Source organism: Doryrhamphus excisus, chromosome 2 (genome assembly GCF_030265055.1).
Source record: "Doryrhamphus excisus isolate RoL2022-K1 chromosome 2, RoL_Dexc_1.0, whole genome shotgun sequence".
NCBI lineage: Eukaryota > Metazoa > Chordata > Actinopteri > Syngnathiformes > Syngnathidae > Doryrhamphus > Doryrhamphus excisus.
The window spans coordinates 10,809,467-10,829,947 of NC_080467.1; the positions used below are offsets into that span (position 1 = coordinate 10,809,467).

At 42.4% G+C, this 20,481-nt stretch overlaps 1 protein-coding gene across 1 annotated transcript; it reads left to right on the forward strand.

The window, feature by feature from the left end:
* The first annotated feature begins 5,197 nt into the window (after nt 1–5,197).
* On the forward strand, nt 5,198–16,255 carry lhx5 (LIM homeobox 5). Its single transcript, XM_058061100.1, has 5 exons — nt 5,198–5,655; nt 6,892–7,115; nt 7,470–7,750; nt 10,902–11,067; nt 14,989–16,255. Exons 1-5 carry the CDS (start codon nt 5,483–5,485, stop codon nt 15,321–15,323), a joined length of 1,179 nt encoding a protein of 392 aa, XP_057917083.1. The 5' UTR covers nt 5,198–5,482; the 3' UTR covers nt 15,324–16,255.
* The last annotated feature ends 4,226 nt before the right edge of the window (nt 16,256–20,481 follow it).

The window sequence follows — 20,481 nt, forward strand, 5'->3', positions numbered from 1 at the left end:
GGCGCGCGTGCACGGTTGCACGGCAGGCCTTGAATATTTATGTGTTTTCGGCGAGGTCGGCCGCCTCCAGTGGGGAATGGAGGTGAGCGGGGAGGAGGCGGGAAAGAGAGAGTCCCTCAGGCGTGTCCGGGCTCTGATGGCTCCCCTGACAACCTCCCGTGTAATGGCCTCCCTCCCTCTCCCTCTCTCTCTCTGAGTGCTGTGAAATTGCAGGCCGGCGCTCTACAGCTGAGGACTCGGAGGAGACAAACGGCCTTTTAATTCAGAGCGCGGAGAGGTGACGGCGAGGGAGGCCCCGGGGGAGGGCTACCAATCAGACATCCATCATGCTAACCTCTCCCTTGGGAGCGGCCCTGCCAAAGAGGTGCCCTGAAGGTGGTCGTGAGTGTGCGTGAGCGTGCGGGCGTGCACGTCTTTATGGTTGGGGGGGGGGCCATACCGCCTATGTGTGGAATGGCTGCCGCATATAGGTTCTGGAGGGCTGGGGGGGTAGGGGGGGTTGCTCAGGTGACATGGCGTGAGATTGCGGGATGAATTTGGAATGCGCCGCTTGGCTCTCTCTCACAGACCGCCCATCCAGTGCGCCGTTTTTGTTGTTGTTTTCAATCTGGCCTGCACCCTGTGGCCTGTAGGTGGCGGTGATGCACATTCCAAACTGATAAGCGAAAAAGTGGCAGAAAATGCAACAAAGTCGACAAACCAAACAGTCACTTTTTCTGGTTTTATTGTTTTTCTGTTAATAGCGGTTAGCTTCTTTTGACACGTGTAACAGTAAAGAACAGCAGTTTGTGCGTTGTTAAGCTTATGTGTTTCAGTTAGCAGTCGCGGTCTCACTCCAGCCCTCCATGATACAAGCTAAGGATGTCCTCATCAGGTTTTTTTTTTTTTTAGTTCCCGAGTCATTTGAATTTCAGTATCATCCGGATCCGATACGTCTATAATACATTAGAATAATAAACACTTAAGATATGACTCATGATTGTGTTGTTCTCACTCACACAGGCTTAGCTTTCACTTTCACAGATTTGCTGTACTTTCAATCCGGCCCCTTTCCTCCATCTCCCATACCAAGGCAGTCCAAACTAAAAAAAAAAACGAAATTACATTTCCAGTTGTTAGCTTCTTTTTACACTTGTGTAACAGTTAAGAGCGCTAATATTCACCGCACCTTCACCATAAGTCCAATTAGCAGCGGTGTTAGCTGTTATACAGTCTAATAGATCGGTCTGATAGCTTCTCATCCACGGTGAGCCTGCATGATCCAAGCACACACACACACTCACGTAGCACAATTAGAGTGTGCAACATTGAAGATACGACTCATGGACAATGAGTGCACAGGCTTAGGTTTCACTTTCTAGAGGGTGGCGGCAACTGCTATGTAGACTCAGTCGACTTTCATCTCCGATAGCAAGGTGGTACAAAGGAAGGATGGATGGCTGAAGAAAAGACGTTTACCTTCTTACGCTGATGTAGCAGTTACGAGCGCTAAAGGCTAGCTTCTTTTGACGCTTGTGTTATAGCTGGTTGAATTCATAAAATGTTTTATGATTATTTTCTGTTTCCCAAGGAAGAAACTGGAGGTGACCCAGAGGTTGCTCGGTGATTCTGTAATACATTTTCGTGGAATACAGGTGTTGTTAGCCGTTATGTCCGTTTCCAACTTTTGAAATGTTACTTTGAAGTACTTTAATCGCCTCCTGTATCGATCGCAGTCGACTAAAGTACATCAGCGCCGTGACAGACTGACAGTTCCAACTTCAGGTTTCCTTCCCTCACACAGGAGTGGCGCACGTCCTTGAAGTAACTAGCATAAAAGTCTGTTCTGTTTGTTTTAGGACCACGAGACGGTTCATGGTGAACTTTGGCTTGGGGGTGGCGACTGGGAGGGGGGGGGGGGGTCCACAGCTGAGCTTTCAGTCGGCACAGAATGCTTCCATTCAAGCGGCGTCAGAATGTTGCCATTGAAAAGCAGCCCGACAGTGTCCTTGGATGCAGGCTGCCTTTGGTACCACGGACAGCTCCCTCCTCCTTTTTCCTCCTCCTCATCCGCCACCGCTGCCGCCTGCACAGGTGCCGCCTCAGGAGAGTGGCGCCTTTTTCTTCTTCGTCTTCTTCTGCCACTGAACGTGAGTGATGCAGCCACATTCAAACCAGAGTTCTTTTCACCTTTTTGCCAGCTGTTGTCATGACCGTCCTTGCAGAGGCCTCACAAAGGCAGTTTGAACTCGCACCTATTTTCTCTTTTTCCGCTTGTATGGATTGCCTTTTGTTTTCATCACTCCAGACACTTATAAGTTGCAGTATATTTTGCTTTTCAAGAGTAAACCACTCCAGAGAAAGTGTCCAATCGACGCGGTAGAGATGCTGGAGGGCACGTTTGCATGCACGGCCATGATGCCATGATGCATCTGCAGACATTTCAGTGTTTTAAACTGAGAAGAATATGCATTTGCATCACCGACTTTGCTTGGGAGCCTAGAAGAATGCTAGCATTTAAGAAACGTGTCTGCAATTTTTGGATATTTCAACATTATTCATGGTGGCTTCATTCACAAAAGCACATATATAGTACACTGGTATGCTGATAATGTTGATGAGTTAATATTGGTAATAATTAATAACGCAAAGCTTTCACGTGTCTCATATTGCACATTAGAAATTGCGCCCAAACAAAGCACGCTACGCTATGCTGACTTACACGCCAGGCATTTGTGTGACTGCTGAATAACACACCATGGGGCCAAAGAATGCCGACTATTTAATAAAAACGGTCAGAAACGCTACTGACTTAGTTCACAACAATTACCGTATTTTCCGGACTATAAGTCGCACTTTTTTTCATAGGTTGGCTGTTCCTGCGACTTATACTCCAGAGCGATTTATAAATTTAAAAAAAAAACTGTTTATGTTACATAAACACTGGACACCTTTTCTGTTCATGTTTATTTTTAGTGTAGCTGAATAAGCATCATGTTGGCATATCTTACAGCCTGTTCTCTATTCTTTTATTGTTAGAACTTGACTTCCAAGAGGACGTAATGTCTGTTTTGTAAGTAGTTTGTAAAATAAATTACCAGCAAAAAAAAATGCAACTTATACTCCAGTGCGACTTATGTATGTTTTTTTCTACCTATGCATTTTTGGCCTTGTGCGACTTATACTCCGGAGTAACTTATAGTCCAGAAAATACGGTATACTGTAAGTTACATCTGTTTGTCATGTAGAATTATTTTTGGTTTTCTATATGTAAAACGGGCGGCACGGCGATCGAGTGGTTAGCGCGCAGACCTCACAGCTAGGAGGACCAGGGTTCGATTCCACCCTCAGCCATCTCTGTGTGGAGTTTGCATGTTCTCCCCGTGCATGCGTGGGTTTTCTCCGGGTACTCCGGTTTCCTCCCACATTCCAAAAACATGCTAGGTTAATTGGACACTCCAAATTGTCCATAGGTATGAATGTGAGTGTGAATGGTTGTTTGTCTATATGTGCCCTGTGATTGGCTGGCGACCAGTCCAGGGTGTACCCCGCCTCTCGCCCAAAGACAGCTGGGATAGGCTCCAGCACCCCCGCAACCCTCGTGAGGAAAAAGCGGTAGAAAATGAATGAATGAATGAAACTAGAATTATTATCTGTAAGATGCATTTTTTGTTAATATTTTTGGGTTCCTAGAACAAATTCACTTGATTTATATTATTTTTTGTATGTTTTGGTTTTTCACAGACCTTTTGGAACAAATGGATAACAAATACTGAATAAGATTATTTTATAAAAATGTTAATCCTCTCTACTTTTTCAGTATGCGGGCCCTCTGTGTGGAAAAGTTAGTCTCCATGTGGCCTGGCATGGATATTACAGTGTTGTCTATTATGACCAGGGATGGTCTTGACGACGTTATCATCAGTCGAACAGAACCAGACTGTTTTTATGAGCTGATTGTCATGTAAACACACCACAGTGCTCCTTTATGTTGCTTTGTCTGGTCTCTCAGACATTCACACACACTTTTAACATGAAAACACTGAAAAAAATAGGATTTTTTCTGAACTCTTTCATAAGTAGAATTTAAAAAAAACTTGATTATGATTTTATTGAATGGCTACCCCTGTTTTCTGAGATTAAATGTGCATTTTAATGGGAAAATACTCCAGAAGGGGTTTATTTCAGTAGCAGGGGTTGCGTGGAAATAAAAGCAAAAAAGGCCACAAATGGCCCCCGGCCCACACTTTGGACACCACTGACCTAGCAAGTTGAATTTCAACTGTATCATCACCTAGACCTTAAACTGTTGAGTTGAGATGAAACCCTGCAATTAACTCCCCACTAAATGAGTAGAATGACGTTACCCCCCCCCCCCCCCCTCCTGTTTACTCCTCTCATTATTTGGTGTTTGTTGAAGTGAGCCCACATTTCCCAGCAACTCAAAGCCGAGTCGTGAAGGTGCAAAGGGGGGGGGGGGGGGTGTGAGCTGCGTGTTTGCTTAAGTGCAAGCCAACACAGCGAGGCCTCTCTCGGTAAATATTGAGATTGTCCTCTTCGGGGGTCTCCCTATTGATGAGCTGCAGCTGATCCATTGCATTTCCCTGCAAATAGCTATGTGCATGCATGAGAAAAGACCCCCCCCCCCCCCCCCCACACCCACCCACACCAGCACCTCCACTGTGTAATGTAGCATTAGTCCTTGTCCGGCTCCTCCCACTCTTACATTCACATTCATGTGTTTGCCAGTGCAGGTATTTCCCCAACCTTTTACGCTTCCTTTTTTTTGTTTTGTTTTTTTGCGCTCTTCCAGGACTCTGACGTCGCACTAAAAAAAAAAGCCTCCCGGTGCAAAGGTGGGCATCATAGTTCGGCTGCTGTGCTGGTCTATAGAAGCAGGGAGAGCGGAGCGCGCCGTAACCATAACAACCCAGCCGCGCTCGGATTGGCTCCCCCGGCGAGGGAATTAAGGCGCGCCTCAGCCAATCAGCGGGCGCGGGTCCGGCAAGTGGGTGATGGTGAGGTGCCGAGGTGGAGGGGTGCCCGCACCTTCATGACAAGCAGCCACATTGACGCGAAGGTGCACGAGCCCGCAGGACACGCGTGGAACACCCCCCCTCCCAAACCCCACTCCCCTCTTGAAAAAAAAAACGGCATCACTCGGGTGAAGCATGATGAGAATTTGCGGATGATGTTTGGGTGTTCGTGACATATCCGGGCCGTGCACGCAGGGACTGCACACCCGCTAACCCCCCCCCCCACTAATATTGGATTGTGGACCCGAGCAGGCAGCAGAGGAGAAGAACCGATCAGAGAGAGGACCAGCCGGCGGGGACTTCTTTTGCTCCTCTTCTCACCTGACAGCCCGACCCAGCCGCCCCCCCCCCCCCCCCCCCCAACCCGCCACCCTCACGGATCCAAGACGTTGTTCCGCGCCCCTCCGAGCAGCGCAGCCCGCGCGGGAAGCTCGGCGGCCCTCGGCGTCCCGCGTCCTGCCGGAGACATGATGGTCCACTGTGCCGGCTGCGAGCGGCCCATCTTGGACCGGTTCCTCCTCAACGTGCTGGACCGGGCCTGGCACGCCAAGTGCGTGCAGTGCTGCGAGTGCAGCTGCAAGCTGACCGAGAAGTGCTTCTCCAGGGACGGCAAGCTCTATTGCAAAATGGACTTCTTCAGGTACCGAACCCCCACACAATGTCTTGCTTGGACTCCGTTTGCCGCGTCGCACACTCTTTACCTTTTTCATGTTGCCGTTTGATGCCGTGTGTATTCTAAAGCGGCCAAGGAGAAGCAGGTCCACAAGTCCTTGCAAAAGGGAGACACCTTCATTTTATTTTTTTTTAACACCCCTAAAGGCTCACCCCCCGGCTCATTGTGAGTGCCACCCCGGCCCCATCATGGATTGGTACCGGATTGAAATGAGCGGCCCATTAGAGTAATCACGCTAATGTGTCCATTTGTTGTGTAAGTGGACTTGTGGGGAGTTCTCGGCGTGTGCGTGTGCATGTGAAAGGGGCGACCGTGGAGCGATAGCAGGCCCACATTAGTGTTAAAACAATAGGGAGGGGACACTACCCCCCCCCCCCATACACACACACACACACACATATACACACACACTCCAATTCAGGTGACCCTGCAGCAGGCCTGAAACATTCCTTTTTTTTTTCTTTTTCAAATAAATGCTGTCAGGTGAACACAATTTGGGCCGAGTCCTCCCACGCACGTCTTTTAAGCCGAGTGAATATGGATTAAGAGAAGATTTCCACGCTAAGATGCTCCCACTCTGCCTAATCCTGTCACATATCCTCGGCTACAATGTGCTGATTGTCACTAATGTGTTTCGCCTTATTGTCACTCGCACTCTCATACAAAATCATGCAAATCTGGTCTGATTCTGCATTATTATTATTATTATTATTATTATTATTATTATTATTACTAGTGCAAAACATGCCTATTATATATGCTTTACATTTTCAGGCCTGTAGGATGAAAAATTCCACAGTAAGTCGTATTAAATATAACAAAAATAATTGAAAGTATAATATAAAAGAGTGTCCGGGGTGCCCATAAATTGCTTTAATATTTGTGTAAACGTTTTTTTATGAGAGGGGGGGTAATTTTGTGTTAAATTTCTATCCCTTCTGCAGAACACCAAATACATATGCCAGTTTTAAACATTAAATTGCTAGGCGATCTTCTGTTTTTTTTTTATTCATTCAATGTTTTCCAGATCTGCATGAAAAATCATTGGTTTCTACCTTGACCCACGCCCCCACTCCTCTGCAAACCTTTACAAAAAACGCTTCCGTGTTTTATGCACACTGATGCAATGTAACAAAAAAACGGCGATGCAAAAAATGTCACAAATATTTCTTTAAAAAAAAATCTATGTCTCCAATGTTGCAGGCGCTTCGGCACCAAGTGCGCGGGTTGCCTGCAGGGCATCTCGCCCAGCGACCTGGTCCGCAAGGCTCGCAGCAAGGTGTTCCACCTGAACTGCTTCACCTGCATGGTGTGCCACAAGCAGCTGTCCACCGGCGAGGAGCTCTACGTCATCGACGAGAACAAGTTCGTCTGCAAGGAGGACTACCTGAGCTCCGGGACCATCAAGGAGGTCAGCCTCAACTCAGGTGAGAGCGATTACAAGCTGCGCAATATTGGGTTGCTTTTTTCCAGCGAGAAATGGCGCAGTGAAATAATAAGTAAAGATGTGTAAATAAGTATTGAGATGGTCAATCAACAACTGAGAGAAAGATTTATTTAGAATTCTCCTCAGTGGGCTCTTTTGTTATTTTTATTGTGCGTCAGGGTCCATTGGGACTGCCATTGTTATCGACGACCCCCCCACCACCCACCCTCCCGATTTACACACAATTAATTGTGTCACTGCTTAAATAGATAAGGACTTTTTGTGGTTTTCCTAGAAAAAAATATTTTAATATTTTCCTGCTTAATCTTCATGATATTTTGCACCTTCTTCGCAGTGTCCTCGTGCACGGACCGGAGCCTGTCTCCGGACCTGCAGGACGCCAGCCTGCAGGACGACCTGAAGGAGACGGACAATTGCACGTCTTCCGACAAGGAGACGAACAATATCGAGAACGAGGAGCAGAACTCCGGCACCAAGAGGCGGGGGCCCCGCACCACCATCAAGGCCAAGCAGCTGGAGACGCTCAAGGCCGCCTTCGTCGCCACGCCCAAGCCTACACGCCACATCCGGGAGCAGCTGGCCCAGGAGACCGGCCTCAACATGCGGGTCATCCAGGTAAGCCGGATCCTTTTATTATTATTAATATTATTATTATTATTTAGCGCAATATTGTTAAAGTCACCATAAAAGCCTTTAGAACGTGTTGGAAATGACTCAGGTTCTAATGCATGCAATTATATAACAAAAAAACACTAATATATATATATATATATACATATATATATGTGTGTGTATTTAATGTCACCTGTCACCCCTATAATGACTATGCATAATAATCATAATTCCCAGCTTTTTTAATGTACTGTTGCATGCACGTGGGAAGTCATTCTCAATTGATTATTTATAATAATCATATTTCCCAGCTTATTTTCATGTATTGTAGCATGCACGTGTCTATATGGAAGTCACTCTATTGGCTATATATAATAATAATAATATTAATAATCATATTTCACATTTTGTTAAATGTACTGTAGCATGCACGTGTGTTTTGAAGTCATTCTCTATATGGACTATATATAATAATAATCATATTTCCCAGCTTTTTAATGTACTGTTGCATGCACGTGGGAAGCCATTCTCAATTGACTATATATAATAATCATATTTCCCAGCTTATTTTCATGTATTGTTGCATGCACGTGTCTATATGGAAGTCACTCTATTGGCTATATATAATAATAATAATAATAATCATCATCATCATATTTCACATTTTGTTAAATGTACTGTAGCATGCACGTGTTTTGAAGTCATTTTGTAATATTTATACATAATGGTATTTCCCAGGCTTTTTAAATGCACTGCATGCACATGTGTTTTTCTAGTTATGACTATATAATAATAATAATAATGTACTGTAGCATGTACATAATAATAATCATCATCATCATCATCATTTGTAATGTCTTTTTAATGCACTGTAGCATAGTTTTATTAATTCCTTGGTGATGAAAAAAATATTAATATATAACACAGCCATACCATACAAAAAAAACACATTTTATTTCCTTCAAAGTATTAGTTTATGTGTAGAAAATAATTAATTTCAAGCCAAATGAAAGAAAAGCTGCATTGGAGAAAAAGGGGGGGAGTGGTGGGGTCTTTCAAATGATTGCAATATAAAATTATAGATTTGAAATTGCATGACAAAGAACGTCAAAGTTTTTTTTTCTTGAAGTGATGCATTTTGACCTTTAAAAAAAAATACTTGATTGTTTTTTTTAATGCATCCAATTTCTGGCTTTTCCATCAGCAATGTCTGCAGGCATTTCATTTATTTCCACAAATTAAAATCTTGCAATGACACTTGGATAACACACACACACACGTATACACACACACACACACACACACACACACACAAGATGTTGTTTTTTCATGTTGTGCAGGCAGGCGCAGGCAGCAGTTTGTTTGAGTCACACAGCCGTGAAATTAGTCCAAGGTGGTGGTCTTGTTTTAGCAGAGGGGGCCACAGGGACATCACGTATAGGGGCCACTCCTGCGTGTTGTATGAAATTCACGCACACACACACACACACACACACACATGCTGTGTCTGGGACGTGCACACACACGGTGTCAGGATGATTAGCGCCATCTCTGCCAACTGTGATGTGGCTTTTTGTGCACTGGCTGTGATTATCGCTGATTTCACAGATTTACATACGGCCCTCCCCCTCCTTATTTCTTTTTTTTTTTCCACACCTCTCTGGTGTACTCACTCACAGCCTGCTTGTTAGAGCACACACACACACACAACAGCATGCAGTGCTCCCATCCATGCATCCATCAGGGTGTTCACGTCTTCGTCCTCGACCTCCTTGTCTGCAAGGCTGGGAGCCAAAATGGAGGCTGTGTTTGGTCCTCACTGCTTGTGTTAAATAGTGTGTGTGTGTGTGTGTGTGTGTGTGTGTGTGTGTGTGTGTGTGTGTAATCCCTGAGCGAGCAAGGCTGTCTCTGGAGGGGAGCGCCAGTATTTCCATAAAAATGTACCCTACACGTCGTCGATTGTTCTCAATAAGCAGGTGTTGCAGCTGCAGCCCTGTGTGTGTGTGTGTGTTTTGTGACCAGTGTGTGTGTGTGTGTTTTTGTTAATGTGCAGCACAGCGGGGCTCGGTGGCTGGCTGCTGCGAGCATGCATCATTTTGCAGCAGGCGCCAAACAAGACGTGTGATGCAAAGACACAATCCATTTCTGCACCCGTGATGGAAATGGAAATAATCCGTTCCGGGGTCAAAATGCCCCCCCCCCACCCTGTCTTAAAACCGTCATTAACGATGTAGGCGTTGTAGAAAGTCACATTTACTTAGTGTAAAAAAAAAAAAACAAGTTAACTGCAGAGTTTCCCTTTTGCTTCTCCGTTCTTAACAATCACGCAAGCGTAAAAAGAAGTCAAGCAGAGCGAGACAACTTTGATAACCTTTACTGAAGGAGCGTAACATCGTAAAGCAAGGGATAGGGGTCACATGTCATGTGACTTCTTGGTTGAAAAGCCCAAGAAGAAGCAAAACACGTGTTTGTACTTTGAGGTCTTTTCCCATAAACCATGTGAGGGTCATCAAAAATGTGTGTGTGTGTGTGTGTGTTTTTGCAGCATGGGAGCGTCATGTGACCTTCCTTTATGAGACGCTCCTCGCCATATAAGGTGATGAGGAAGTGCTAGCATGATTCAAATATGGCCGCTTGGAACAGGAGTCCACATGTGGGATAAAAATGGCGTCTCTTTGTCCTGTTTTGAACATCGCTCCTAAGACACACATGGACTGCAACACGCTTATGGTTTGATTTCAGAAATTCATATGAGAGAATGGCTAAGAATTGATAGAATATTCATAAATAAGTGTAATTTCAATAATACATAAATAGGCATATCTGGACAAAACTACATAGAAAATGATTATGAACTTTGACATTAGAAATGAAAGCTTCACTGATGAACAATGAGAGGATGCCCTGTGGGGTACGTCGTGGAGTTCATCACATTGATTAGGGGAACACAAATGTGTCATCAAGAAGAAGAATTCATGGAATAATACGCAAATAGAAATAGAAAAATAATAACATCAGTTTTAGTCCACTTCCTCCCGTGTCCAAGTGAGCACAGGATCGCAGGTCGCATCCGCCGGTGCGATGTTCGATTATCGTGGTGATGGATGTGATGGCTAGCCAACAACACGTCACGTACGTCTCTGCCCCCTTGCAGGTTTGGTTCCAGAACAGAAGGTCCAAGGAGCGACGGATGAAGCAGCTGAGCGCTTTGGGGGCCCGCAGACACGCCTTCTTCAGGGGTCCACGGAGGATGAGGCCCCTGGGAGGCAGACTGGAGGACCCGGACATCCTGGGGCCGGCGGCATACGGCTACTACGGAGGTAAGGTCACGTGCTGGGTGTGTTTTTGGTTCTCTGTGGGGGATGCACTATTCGGCCAAAACACACACACACAGTTTTTTATGATTTTATTAGCTTTAAGGAAATTCCAGTCATATTCCTGCTGTTCTTCTGGGGAGGGGTCTCGGAAGGACAGACTTTTGAAAGCGAAATGACCAGAAAGACAAAAAAAGTTGAACAACGGCACGCTCACGTCACTAGCAGCCAAAAGAAATGTCTGTTAGATCCTCCTTGCTTGCACATAATTATATTTCTAAATATAATATACATTATTATATATATATATGTGTGTGTATATATATATATATATATATATATATATATATATATATCATATACAAATAAGATTGAATGTTTGCGTTTTCTGTTTTTTTAAATAAAAAGTATATATATATATATATATATATATGTGTGTAATAATTATTTATATACATCAAAAATAACATCTTGCCAAATGAGATGGCTTGTTAGGAGTTGTTTTTATTCTTTCAATGTTTTTGTGCATCGTGTGTTTTTCATAGCCGTCTCTTGTTAAGTGACACAACGGATGCATATTTCCAGGCAACCTTCCCTCCAAGCGCTCCGCAGGCTCAATGTCACTTTGAAAAAAAAAACAAAACAAAACACAACGACAACAAAAAAAAAATCGTCATTTAGCAGTTTTGACGGCGTCGCTTGTCACGGCTGAGAGGATGAAAGTCTTTATCCCAATCAGACGCTTTGTAAACCAACACCACACCGCCGCTTCACTTGGACTTATCGGGAATGTTTACACTTCTTCCCCACGCTGAGAAGCCAAATGTTTATACGTCTGGAAGCACCAGGCTAACACCGATGGCGACGACTTCAACTTCCGGCAACTGTCTGTTTTATTTTGACGCCACAGGACTCATCACCTGTCAATCACCGGACTGACATACTCAGACACTTATTCATATCAACAACCTTTTTGTCCTCATTGACTCTTGCGTACGTAGGTTTTTTACGTCAGTTTGAAGTAGTCAAGAAAACTAATACTGTCGAATCGTCAGTGAAACTAGCCCACATTTTCCTAAACATCGCTGAGACATCAACCAACCTGACGTACATTTTCCTAACCATCGCGGGGGCGTCAACAAAGTTACATTTTTGTAAAGATTGTAGAGTCGTCAACGAAACTAACCAAACTACCAACCTGACGTACTTTTTTGTAAACCTTAATCCGTCAAAAGTCTTGTAGCGAACACTCGACTTGTAAATAAACCAAACAAATTTTTTTTTAAAACACTGTCGAAGTCGTCAACTTGACGTACCTTATTTTTAAAAAATCGACTTGTCAACAAACCTGATGTACACGTAAGTCAAGTCAAGTCGTTGGATAAACTAACATTTTTTTAAACACGGAGTCCTGAGTAAACCTTGTAGAGTCGTCCACCAAACTAGCTGGAATTTCAGTTATCAACGAACCTAACGTACATTTTCCCGATCATCGTTAACTTGTCAAAGGACCTAGCGTTGTTGTAAACATCGTGGAGTCATCACCGAAACTAGCGTACGTTTTTGTGTGGTCAATGAAATTGATGTGCATTTTTATCAACATTGTGGAGTCGTCATCCAAACTAACGTACATTATTTCAACAACGTAGACTCCTCAACGAACTTGACTTATGTTTACGTTGACTTGTCTACAAACCTGACGTACATTTTGGTAAACTTGAGTGGTCAACACACCTTAGGTACATTTTAGGAAATGTTGACCAAACTAATATTCATATAAGTCATCAACTAAACATAACGTACATCGTAACGTAAAGATTGTAAAGTTGTCAGTCAACCAAAGGTCCATTTTTGTAAACATGTCATATATGTTGACATATATGTTGACATATGACATACGTCGACTTATTATTACATTATTTCAACAATGTAGACTCCTCAACGAACCCGACATATGTTTACATTGACTTGTCTACAAACCTGACGTACATTTTAGTAAACGTCATCAAGTTGTTGACCAAATTGACATTTTTAAGTCATCAACTAAACGTACATCTTTGTAAAGATCGTAAAGTTGTCAGTGAACCAAAGGTCCATTTTTGTAAACATTGTAGAGTCGTCGACCAAACTAGCAGAAATTTGAGTCATCAACGTACCTAACGTACATTTCCTGAATCATCGCTAACTTGTCAAAGGACCTAGCGTTGTTGTAAACATTGTGGCGTCGTCACTGAAACTAGCGTAGGTTTTTTGGTTGTCGATGAACCAGTTGTACATTTTTTTTATCAACATCGTGGCGTTGTCATCCAAACTAGCAGAAATTTGAGTCATCAACGTACCTAACGTACATTTCCAGAATCATCGTTAACTTGTCAAAGGACCTAGCGTTGTTGTAAACATCGTGGAGTCATCACTGAAACTAGCGTATGTTTTTTTGGTTGTCAATTAACCTGTCGCGCGTTTTTATCAACATCGTGGAGTCGTCATCCAAACTAACGTTTATTATTTCAACAACGTAGACTCCTCAATGAACCCAACATATGTTTACATCGACTTGTCTACAAACCCGACGTACATTTTGGTAAACCTTGAGTCGTCAATGAACCTGTCGTACATTTTTATCAACATCGTGGTGTCGTCATCCAAAGTAGCAGAAATTTGAGTCATCAAGGTACCTAACGTACATTTCCAGAATCATTGTTTCCATTTTTGTAAACATTGTAGAGTCGTCGACCAAACTAGCAGAAATTTGAGTCATCAAGGTACCTAACGTACATTTCCAGAATCATCGTTAACTTGCCAAAGGACCTAGCGTTGTTGTAAACATCGTGTAAACATCATCACTGAAACTAGCGTACGTTTTTTGGTTGTCAATTAATCTGTCGTACATTTTTGTAAACATTGTAGAGTCGTCGACCAAACTAGCAGAAATTTTAATCATCAACATACCTAACGTACATTTTCAGAAAGGCGTGTATGGATTTTAGCTAATTATGCAAATAAGATGATGTAATCTCGCCCCCCCCCCCACCACCACCACCAAATTATTTGCAAAGTTCCTGCACAATTTTAGTCTTTAGCGAACCTCGTAAACACAAAGACGATGTCACGTCGGGACAATCTGGCATCCAAAAACTCAGGACAGGTTTTGCGTGCGTCTGTGAAGCTAACATACGCATCCTCAGTCGTTTTATGTCCAATGAACCCAATATGGCAATTTTCACAAACATTAAAGACAATTCGGTCTTCAAGCATCCACGCGTAGGAGCGTACGATACAGTCGTACCTGCGGTGCGTTCACAACCATGAACCCAAAACCTTCCTTTCTCGCTCTTACTTCTTACTCCTCCTTCGCCGCCGTTTTGTCTCTCAGCCCGGCTTGCTTGCCTTTTCTTTTTTTTTCCCCAAAGCTTCCAGCTTCCTGTGTGCGCGCTTCCAAGCTATCCTCAAGGTCGCTGCCACTAACAGGCTCAGGGTTACGTGATAGACAGACACTTTATTCGTCTCTAAAAGATTATTACACAAACACCTTTCAATCCTGGCAACGTCAACACAACGTCTTCAACGTGCGGGGCAGGGGCCATTTCAGGCCCCGTGGCTGTTTTGTTTTATTTTTATGTTGATTTTTTTGTTTCAAAACAGAATTTTAAACAAAAAACATAATACAAAATTGAAAAATCTGTAGTAATTTTGCAGTCAAAATATTAAAAATGTGAATGAAGATAAATTTAAATGTACCAGAAGAAAGTTTAAACAGTTGGAATTAAGAAAAAAATAGAATAAAGTTATTATATTAAGAGAAAAGTGAATGGATGCATGTGTGAAAAGCAGGGAAAGGACAGGGAGATGCGACAGAAAGACATGGACGTGGAGGCCCCACACCCTACATAGACATCATGTTCATGTACGTGTCCTTCTGTCCTCCAGAGTACCAAGGGGACTACTACGGACCGGCAAGCAACTACGACTTCTTCCCCCACGGGCCCCCTTCCTCACAGGCCCAGTCCCCGGCCGAGTCCCCCTACATCCTGGGCGGCGGCGCCATGGAGGGCTCGGGTCACCTCCCCTCAGACGACCAAAGGTTCACGGACATGATCTCCCACGCAGAGACGCCCAGTCCCGAGCCGGGCTCTCTGCAGCCCGTCCCAGGGGAGGCGTACGGGGGCGGGCCCAGTCCCCCTTTCTCCTTGGCCAGTAACTCCAGCTACAGCGCCCCCATGTCCCACCAAGGCCCCGAGATGGGGGAGACGGCGGCCTGGTGAAGCTTCTTTTTTCCACATGGACTACTTTTCACCGCTGGACTGGTGACGGTGTACAATGCGTAGACGTCTAGACACGCCCCCGGCCCCACCCCCTCATACGCAAGCTTTCTTGGAATACTGGACTTGAATTATTTAAGAAAAAAAAAAACAACCCCCCCGAAAAAGTGATTGATTTCATCCACCACATTTCAACTAAACTTCCACCATCACATGACAGTCCAATCCAACACCAAAGGGGCGGGTTCTTCCTTTTCACCTTTAGTGAAATTGTTGAAAGAATATTCCCAAATATTCACTTTCACCCCCCCCCCCCCCCCCCCCTGGCCTGCTCCCTGCGGCACACGCCATGCGCGCAACACCATGATCACATCTTCAAACAACATGCACACACGCGGCCCCTATAGTTGTGCTCGTGCACGACCTTCCCTTTGTGAGGGGGCCTTTTTAAAAAGACATCTTTTAATGGAAATGATTTTCAAAAGCGCATTGAAGCCATAATAGAGAATCTCCTTCAACAGCTGAGGTCTCCCGCCTCTTTAAGGGACCAAACAAAAGAGGGGCCACGCAACATCTGTGGAGGGCCAACAACCCCCCACATCCCCCCCCCCCCACCACCACCCCACCCCTTTGCATTTAGCCCACCCGGGCCTCCATCGCCTCCTAGCGACGGAAGTCTTCTTTATTCCCTCACCTCCACCAATCGCCTCATTTCCGCCCAAAGAATGTGGCTTTTCTTTACCCGTGGACTCCAGAAATATTCCTGGATGTAAAAGTGACCGGATGAATGTGTGTGTGTGTGTGTGTGTGTGTGTGTGTGCACAAGTGAGGGGTTGTATTATTTGTATGTAAATAGCACTGCTAATAAAACTCTCTCTTACAACTTCAAGCATCACATTTTCATGTGTGAGCAGCCAGTTGGTCCAAGAAACCAAACCAAGCTGGACGGTTGACTTTCAGGGTCAAATATCATACCGCACTCTTAAAACCATTTTCAGGCACTTTTTTTAAATCTATTTTTGTAGATTTTTACACCAAAATATGTCGTCATAAATTTATTTCAATACAATATTATTATATAAAATTGGAATTGCATTTTTTGTTGAATAAATACATCATGAGTAATTTTTCTTAAGCCCATTTTGAGGTATTTATATCAACATATATAATTATTTTAATACAATATTAGTTCATATAATTTGATTCAAATTATTTGTTCAATAAACACATTATGTTAATTTTTTTAAGTTTATTAAAACCATTTTGAGGCACCTTTTTAATGTGTTTTTTAGGTTTCTACACCAAAATATGTAATATTAAATTACATCAAAATGTAATTACATTATTTGTTGAGTAAATACATTATTTTTTTCTATCAAAATATTTAATTGCTTTTGATACAATATAATAAAAATAATTTGTTGAATCAACACATTTTACGAATAATTCTTATTCTTTATTCTTATTATTTATCCAATATTCAGGCACCTTTTTAAGGTTTTTACATCAAAATGAGTCATTTAAATATATTATTCATATGACCTAAAATTGTAAGTCAAATTTAACAAAATGACCTTTTATTAATTTTTTTTTCCATCACAATATGGAATTAATATTTATACAAAATCATTACAAATAATTTTAAATGTAATTATTTATTTAATAAATATATTTAATGTATATTATTGAAATTTATGCAGAGCATTTTGAGGTACCTTTAAAAAAATGTTAATGACATTGAAATAGGTAATAAATATTATTACTATCATTCATTTGTTAAAACATATTATATATATATTATATTATATTATTATTTATAATAATAAATTATTATATATATATATTCAATAAATAATATTGGACTTAATCAGAAGCATTTTGATGCACCTTTTAGGTTTTTACACCAAAATATGTCACTTCCAATACAATACATGTTCATGATTATTAATGATTCCATGTAATATAACTTATAATTATTTTTGAAACATATGCATTTTGTGAACAATATTTGAGTCTATCCAATACAAAACTCTACCATACTAAAATAACTAATTGTACCTTTTGAGTAACATGTGTGATGAATATGTGCTATATGAGTTATATTGTATCACGCTGACGTCCCTGTTGTGTTTTCATGGTTTTATACAAATATTAATATTTGCTTCCCTTATTCAGCTCTACTTCACGGTCCAAATATTAGAAACAGCTGGAAGGATCACGTCCTATACGTGCATGTCTTTCAGCTCCAGAGTGACCCGGTGACCCTTCACCACGCCCCAGCTCCACTCGCCCCTCGACCTTCCCCCACCCCCTTTGCTGTGGTCCAGGTGGGTGGACGGTGGCGCAGGTCTGCACTCATTTTCCACCTGACTGCTTTTAATGTAAAGACTAATGTGAGAGGAGATGGTGTGTGTGTGTGTGTGTGTGTGTGTGTGTGTAAACACACACACACACACACACACACACACACACACCCAAAGACAGGCAGTAAAGTGGAAGTAATCTTCAGCACCCCATTCATACCATCTTCATAGAGGTCCTTCCTTCATCCCCAACATTATTGGCCACATCTTTAGCACAATAGTAATATTAACACTGGGGAACAATATTTTTTCAACTTTCTGTTGCATTGGATTTTTTAACTGATTCTGAATGATTTTTAGGTGCTGATTTCAAATCTGAAATTAGTTTTTCTCCATAAGCTCTAGTTTTCATGCAATTTGAGATAGATGAAATAGTCTAAATATATGAACTTACGTAACCCAAATCTATGCGTTTTGAGATTATATACATAGATTCCATTCCTGTTCCAGTTTTCAAAGGTTTGCCTTCATTAAACGATAAAGACATTGGACATGATACGAACGAGGAAGACAGTTGTGACAATGAATTGCCAGAAACTGAGTGGGAACAATCCGAGGAATGTTCTTCAGAGACTGAATCTCCCCCAGTCCCCAAGCCTCTTCACCAAACTGAACTGAATGACTTAGTTCGGGATTTAGGTCTTTCAAAGAAAGCAGCTGAGCTTTTGGCATCAAGATTACAAGGCAAAAATCTTGTTGATCACACTGTTAAAGTGTCATATTACAGAAAGCGCGACCAGCTTTTTGTGACCTTCTTTTCTGAAGACAGACAGTTTGTTTACTGCCATGATATCCCAGGTCTTCTCAAAGAACTGGGTGTTCCTCACTATGATCCAACTGAATGGCGGCTCTTTATAGACAGTTCTAAACGCAGTCTCAAGTGTGTTCTTTTGCATAATGGCAATGTTTACGGGGCAGTGCCTGTAGGTCATTCAGTTCATCTGCGGGAAGACTATGATGACATCAGAATGGTCATGGAATTCTTAAAATATCGTGAGCACAACTGGATCATTTGTGTAGACTTGAAAATGGTAAACTTCCTTCTTGGTCAACAGAAAGGTTTCACCAAGTTTCCATGTTTCCTCTGCATGTGGGACAGTCGAGCACGAGACAGACACTGGGTCCAGAAGGACTGGCCTGTTCGTGAAACCCTTGAAGCAGGCATGCCAAATATCACACATGACCCAATTGTTGACAGAGATAGGATCATCTTTCCTCCTCTGCACATCAAACTAGGTTTGATGAAACAATTTGTCAAGGCACTGGATACCGAAGGTGAATGTTTCCAACACATAATCAAAGCTATAACAGGGTTGTCGTTCGAGAAGATCAAAGCCGGTGTGTTTGATGGCCCACAGATTCGAACCGTCATTCGTGATGATCAGTTTGTTGCCAAGATGACCGCCTTGGAGAGGGCAGCATGGTTATCCTTTGTGGCAGTCGCTTAGAACTTCCTTGGAAACAACAAGGCAGAGAACTACAATGAACTTGTGAACAGAATGCTCCTCGCTTTTCGTGCTCTCAGGTGCAACATGAGCATCAAGCTCCATTTCTTGAACAGCCACCTTGACCAGTTCCCTGAAAACCTGGGGGCTGTGAGTGACGAACAAGGAGAGCGGTTCCACCAAGACCTAAAGATCATGGAAGAACGCTACCAAGGTCGCTGGGACAAAAGTATGATGGCCGACTACTGCTGGAGTATTAAACGAGATTGCCCAGATGAAGTGTACAAACACAAAAGTTACAAACGCAAATTCCTGCCTGACTAAAATACTGTACTGACAGAAAGTGATAAGCATTATTAGCTGTGATTGACTCTTATCTGAAGAACGTTGTAAATTATGCTTATTTCACGTTGCGATAAAGACTGTTTTCTGAGAAACGCTTCCAGAAAAACATATGGCACTTCTAACAATGGTGTACTTTAATCTAAAATCACATTTTAATGTTCTGTTTCTTTTGCCTTGTTAAATATACTGATTTGTGGCTGACATTGCAATATCCTATAATAATGCTCGATTTTTTTCTATTTTTAATAAAAATTAAAGATTGCATAAAATCTGTAGCTTGCAGAAAAAAACTAACTTCAGATTTGAACTCAGCACACTTAAATTGACTAAAAACAAGTCTTACTTTAAATGCAACATTTTGAGTGTTCCCCAGTGTAATCATTAGTAAGAAGTCATAGGAATATCATTTTTGTATTACTTGCAAATAATACACTGTGGAAAAATCTAAGTGAAAATATTAAGCCCATAAAGTCATAATTACCAGAAGAAAATCTAAAAGAAGAAAGTCTTTAAACATCTTTAATTTTACAAGAATAAATATTACAAAAAACAGCTGTAGTTTTAAGAGAAACTGAAAATATGTGTTTTTATGTATTTATTATGGACAATGCATATTGATGAGCATCTGTAAGCAATAGAGTGGCAAATATGGCAGTTTATAGCACAGCTGCTAGTTTCCATCTGTACCATGACAGGTAACAAAAATAACAATATTTGTATTATTTTGGACAATATTGAGCGGCGGGCGGGGATGTATTCTAACAAGAAAAAGTGCATGTATTAGCATAAATATGCTATGTATTATTATTATTATGCTCACGTTGTACTGCTCAGTCAGACCATTTCCTGGTTCTATGGTTATCATCACACTTCTTCCTCATGTTTTTTTTTTTGCCATGACTGATTCTATGTCGGGGGGTTCCACCGTTGTAGTCTTTTCAGCAGTTTTCCACCAAGCATCCAGAGAAGACTGCACACCTTTAAGCCCCCCCCCCACAATGGTAACCT

Coding starts and splice junctions, on each gene's coding strand:
- lhx5 (XM_058061100.1), top strand. CDS start 5,483: ATGATGGTCCACTGTGCCGGCTGCGAGCGGCCCATCTTGGACCGGTTC. Junction 7,116..7,469: donor GGAGGTCAGCCTCAACTCAG/GTGAGAGCGATT, acceptor CCTTCTTCGCAG/TGTCCTCGTGCACGGACCGG. Junction 11,068..14,988: donor GGCATACGGCTACTACGGAG/GTAAGGTCACGT, acceptor TCTGTCCTCCAG/AGTACCAAGGGGACTACTAC.